Source organism: Drosophila ficusphila, unplaced genomic scaffold (assembly GCF_018152265.1).
Source record: "Drosophila ficusphila isolate 14025-0441.05 unplaced genomic scaffold, ASM1815226v1 contig_414, whole genome shotgun sequence".
NCBI classification, from domain to species: domain Eukaryota; kingdom Metazoa; phylum Arthropoda; class Insecta; order Diptera; family Drosophilidae; genus Drosophila; species Drosophila ficusphila.
In genome coordinates, this window is record NW_025064328.1 from 21,972,293 (window position 1) to 21,978,268 (window position 5,976).

The following is a 5,976-nucleotide window of genomic DNA, read 5'->3' on the forward strand; positions in this document are numbered from 1 at the left end:
GGAGCGAGTACCTCGAGAACGTCTGTCGTCCAAAGTTTGGGCGCTGCGAGGACGTGGAGCCATGGTATCGATGCTTTAATAAAAAAAAATATAAGCGAACTTAGTATCAATTGTGGACGGATTTTGAAGCATAAGGACAGAAGGCACTAGTTTGGAAAAGCGGAGGTTGCCTTGGCCTCCATAGAAAGAAGTGCTAGAAGGAGGACAGAATGCATTATTTTGGAAAGGCGGAGGTTGCCTTGTCCTCCATAGGAAGAAGTACTAGTTTGTGGATGGGACGTGTTATAGTCCCTCGAGCAGTACGGATCTCAACTACGCGAACTCTACTATCGGCTCCTGGAAGAACAGATACAACTCTGCCGAGCCGCCATTCGTTTGACGGCATGTTGTCTTCTTTGACGACCACCATGTCATCGACTTGGATATCCCTGGAAGGAGTCTGCCACTTATTGCGCTTGTGAAGTTCCTTTAAGTACTCCTCCTTCCATCGCGCACTGAACTGCTGATGTAGGGCCTTTAAGTGCTGCCAGCGATTTATAATCGACTGAGCATCGCCCTTAATTTCAGGCTCAGCTGTTGAAAGCAAAGGTCCCCCAATCAGAAAGTGGCCTGGCGTCAATGCCAATAACTCAGATGGATTTTCGGACATGGGAGACAGCGGCCTGGAATTAAGGCAGGCTTCAACTTTGGCGAGAAGCGTGGCGAACTCTTCAAACGTGTACTTCCGACTTGACGTCGACTTGTAAAAGAGTGCCTTGAAGCTCTTTACTCCAGCCTCCCACAATCCTCCCATATGTGGAGCCCCTGGTGGAATGAACCGCCACACAAGTCCCTGATGGCTATAGGTTCCAGCTACAGACTCCTTGATCGTCTGCATGAAATCTCTAGAAAGTAGAGTCGCTGCCCCCACAAAGGTTTTGCCATTATCCGAATGGACTCGCTGAGGACAACCTCTTCTTGCGACGAATCGGGCAAATGCTGCGAGGAACTTCTCCGTTGTCAGGTCGGACGTAGGCTCTAAATGGATAGCCTTCGTGGAAAAACACACAAACACGCAAACATATCCCTTGGTAATAAGGCATGCTCTGCCAGTATAGTTTTTGATTTCAAACGGGCCTGCATAATCCATGCCCGTATATGTGAATGGCCTGGAAAAGGAAACTCGATCGGTCGGGAGATCGCCCATCAATTGCGTCTGGACTCTCTTCCTGTAAATAGTACACACCTTACAGGAGCTCAGCACAGCTTTTACCAGATTTTTGATTTTAGGAATCCAATACTTCGATCGGATGAGGCGTACTACTAGTTGGTTGCCGCCATGCAGGGAAATCTGGTGTGAAAAAAGGACGAGAAGACGAGCTAACCGACAGTTGTATGGCAGTATAATAGGATGCCGCTCGTCGTACTGGAGGGCCGTTGAGGCCGTAATGCGCCCACATGCCCTTAACAGGCCTTGTTGGTCTTGAAATGGAAACAGGTTGGCTGTCGGGCTGGAAACTGGAATCGGACGCTTATCGTTTAGGACTTTGAGCTCTTGGGTATATTCTCCCCGCTGAGCATTTCGAATAAGGACTCTTTCAGCTTCTTGGACCTCTTCCTTGGTGGGTCGCTCAGCAGCGTCCCTCGGCATCTTGCGGCAGCGTTGAGTGAACCGTATTACGTACGCAAGGACCCGCAGAGCCTTGTCCAACGCGGAGAAACGTTCCAAAAAAACTTCGGATGGGGCCTTGGCGAAATTGACCTTCACAGCACGCTGCTCTATGTCTGTGACTGGAGGTCCTAGCTCCCGTGTTGGCCACATGTCCTTCGGCTGTTGCAACCAGTCCGGTCCTTCCCACCAGAGTTGGCTATGAACCAGCTCCCGCAGCGAAACGCCTCGACTGGCCAGGTCCGCGGAATTGTGCTCGGATCGCACATGCGCCCAATGCTCAGCGCTCGTCACCTGAGTAATTTTTGTCACCCGGTTGGCGACAAACGTGGTCCAGTGGCATGCCGGCTTGCTCAACCATGCGAGGACGATGGTGGAATCGGTCCAGCAGAAAATGTCGGAATTGGAAATTGGCATGTTCGGAAGGATAGCTGCAGTCATCTCTGACAACAGCAATGCCCCACACAGCTCGAGCCGTGGAAGGGACACCGTTTTAACAGGGGCGACTCGGGTTTTGGCGGTAAGCAGACGTGTCATAATGTTGTGGCCTACTTCCACCCGTAAGTATATAGCGGCCCCATAGGCCTTCTGAGACGCATCACAAAACCCGTGATGCTCTACCTTCACTCCTGGCTGGAAACCAACCCAGCTTGGAATGCGGATCTGCTCAAGCTCGGAATAGCTGCGCAAAAAATCTTGCCATCTTTGATCCATTTCTGTGGGGATGTTTTCATCCCAGCCCAACTCCTGCAACCAAATTTCTTGCATAAAGATTTTTGAGCGGACAATAAACGGAGACAGCCATCCGGCTGGGTCAAAAAGCTTCGCAATTTGGGAAAGAACCTCTCTCTTCGTATGAGTGGATTTAATCGACACTAGCGGTGGAACAAAACAGAACTCGTCCGAGGTCGCATTCCACCGAACGCCCAGTGTTTTGGCAAAGCTTTCGGAATGAAGATCGCGAAAGTCTTCGTGGAGTAGATGCTCGTTTGGGATGTCTTCGAGTATGCTCTTCTGGTTGGCCGTCCACTTTCTCAATGGGAACCTGGCGCTGCTGAAAGCGTGGCGAAGTTCGCTGATTGCCAGTCGAGCCTCTTGTATGGAAGTGGTCCCTGCCAGAACGTCGTCTACGTACATAAAGTGACGAATAATATTGCTTGCTGCAGGGAAGTCCTTTTCTACGTCGTCTGCCAATTGTTGGAGTACGCGGAGTGCCAGAAATGGTGCACAGTTAACACCAAAGGTGACTGTTTTTAACTCGAAATCGCTTACTTGTCCTTCTTTATTCCGGAATAAGATTCTCTGGAACGGCGTATGTTTGGGATCGACCCAGATTTGACGGTACATCTTGGTGATATCTGCGCTGAACACGTACTGGAAATAACGCCACTTCAATATCTGAATGGTTAAATCAGATTGTAGGACTGGACCAGCATGAAGAATGTCGTTCAAGCTTGTCCCATTGGATGAAGGGCTAGAAGCATTGAATACCACGCGAAGTTTGGTGGTAGTGCTCTCGGGTTTGATCACCGCGTGGTGTGGCAGGTAATAGTTTGGAGAATCGTACGACGGGGGAATTTCTCTCATGTGACCCAGATCCAAATACTCTTGAATGACTGAGTCATACTGCTCTTTTAATGGAAAGTCTCTCTTCAAACGGTTTTCGTTTCTAAGAAACTGAGCTAGGGCACTGGATCGCGAGTGCCCCAATTGGGACCCGAGATTTTCAGGCTCGCGAAATGGTAAAGATACTACGTATCTCCCGCTTGCGTCTCTAGTGGTCGTTTGGAGAAAATTGTTTTCGCAATAGGAATCGGAGTCCTTTACCCTTTTAGTGGGTATATTCTCCACCTCCCAAAACTTAGTGAGAAGTTTTTCTAAGACTCTGTCACCCGTTTCGGTTATCTGGGTCGTGAAAGCGGATACTCGATTCTGACTAGATGTACTTGAAACTGGGCCGGTAAGCACCCAGCCAAAAATAGTTTCTTGACCTAGAAGAGAGCCACAAATGTTTGTGCGCATGCCGTTCAGCAGAACGGATGGTAACATGTCGGCTCCGATCAGAACATCTATCTGGGAGCTCTCAAGAAATGTAGGATCTGCCAGGGGGATAGCAGGTAAATCACTCAGCGCATCTCGTGGGATTGGATAGGACGGTAGCGTTCCGGCCAATTCAGGCAGAACGTAAGCTGCGGTTTCTAGCTGAAGGCCTGGCTTATTAGGAGCTCGAATCGAAAAATGGCAGAGCCTGGTCGCCTGAGCGGAAATGGTCTTATTTAAGCCCGAAACTTGGACTTGGATGAGGCGGAATGGCAGCTTAATTAAATTGAACAGGCGTTCCGTAATAAACGTAGCCTCAGAACCCGAGTCTATTAGAGCGCGAGCCCTGTAGTTCGTACCCAAGTGGCAAATGTCAATGATGGCCGTACCTAGTAAAACCGCTCTGGCACCGGTTGCGAAATAATTCTGCACACCGGGCAGATTTTCTGAAGCGTTGGCGGCCCTCTGTACAGTTGGATTTTGTGGGCTTGCAAAAGAAATATTTCCCGTAGTTGACCCACTGGAATTGGGGTTGCCTTTATGGAGCAACGTATGATGCCGAGCTCGACATGTGAAACAGCTGTGAGTGCTCGTACATTCACGTAGCTGATGGCCTCTCGCGAAACAATTTAGGCCCAGCTGTTTCTTCTTGATGTAGTTGGTCCGCGCATCGACAGACATCTGGAGAAAACGCTGGCATAAGCGGACTGGATGATTCTCCTTTGAGCACAGATCGCAATTCTTCGGTTTGGAAACCACTTTAGCTTCGAAGGAGTTGAGCCTCCTGGAGACGGGTTGACTCTTAGTGGTAGAGTGATTGCTGTGACTTGGTTTCATGTCCTCAATCGCCTCTAGCGTTCGGTATCGGTCACCAAGAAACGTGTTCATCTCATCCCAAGTCGGAATGTCGGACTTCGATGAAAGGGACTGCTCCCATAAGGATAGAGTCAGTTTCGGTAATCTACTGGCGCACAGGAATACTAGGAGACAGTCCCAATTCTCTGTGGAAATTTTGGAATGAGCCAGAGCGACCAAACACCCTTGGATTGTGCTCTGAAGATCTTTCAGAGCCTGGCCTGATTCGGAACTGACGGACGCCAAGTTAAAAAGGAGCTTGAGTTGGCTGTTTACTAGCAGTCTTTTATTTTCGAAACGGTCTCGAAGCGCTGCCCATGCTGAGTCGAAACCCTCATTTGTGAGAGGGGACTTGGCTACGATTGCCTTAGCCTCGCCGCTAGTTTTAGCATTGAGATGGAAAAGCTTTTCGACCGGTGTCAACCTAGGATTGTTGACATAGACTGCTGTAAAAAGGTCCCTAAATGTTGGCCATTTTAGGTAATCTCCTTCGAATACTTCTGTATCGCATGGTGGTAACCGGCACCCAGACGAGATGTAAGCGGACTGATTAGTGGTGCTCGCTGTCGACTGCTGCGGAGTGGCTTGGTCCATCAGCTCGCTGAGATGAACTGATAGCTCCTCATACACCGAATAGCAATATTCATACTTTCGATGCAGAGTCGCCAGAATCTCCTCCGCTCCTTCAGTCGTAATGCTGAAAATCGTGTCTAAACACGCTTCGAATTCTTTTTCGGCCTTTTCCCAGAGTGAGCGTACTTGTTCCTTACGGACTTTGCAGGTGTGGACGGACGGAGCTGACGGCCCTGGAGTTTCTATGGTCGCTCTGAAATTGCTCATGCGGTCGGACACCGTTATGAACCGCGCGAGGGCTGCAATTGCAATGTCGTTGCTCATTTTTGCCTGAGAACGAGTTGCCAGCGACTTTACGGACTTGGTCTGGATCTGTGACCTAACCTTAGGCGTGAGCGACAATCGTTTCGGATTGCTCGTAGGAACAGACAACTTCTTTTCGCCCTCTTGGGTGTCTAATGAAGTTTCGCTCTTTGCCTTGGTTATTGATGTCGGAACTACTGCGCTTGAGGTGCGCGCGCGAGGAGAAGCGGATAGCGATCGCGTTTTATTTGCAGATGGAACCGATAACTTTGTTTTGTCTTCTGGCATTCCCGAAATCAGATTAACTAGGCAACCCTGGCTGGCTTTGTGGTAATTTGACACTCCGGAAAAGTCTGTACTGGAATGTGGTTCCGCTGTTGCGGATCACCGGGGTGTATTTGAAAGGAAACGGAAGGATGGAATCGATAACTTCCGATCAATACAGGTGCGGCTCCAAATATCGAAAATTCTAATAGCGGAATGTCAACAATGTCAATGTATGCGACGCGACAAAAACGTATGGAATTAATTTGATTTTGATTCAAGAAAACAAACAA

The 5,976-nt window shown here is 49.2% G+C and overlaps 1 protein-coding gene across 1 annotated transcript; it reads right to left on the reverse strand.

Moving 5' to 3' along the window:
- Nucleotides 1–214: 214 nt before the first annotated feature.
- Nucleotides 215–5,707, reverse strand: LOC122320069. Its single transcript, XM_043208145.1, has one exon. It carries the CDS (start codon nucleotides 5,705–5,707, stop codon nucleotides 215–217), a length of 5,493 nt encoding a protein of 1,830 aa, XP_043064080.1.
- Between the last annotated feature and the right edge of the window lie 269 nt (nucleotides 5,708–5,976).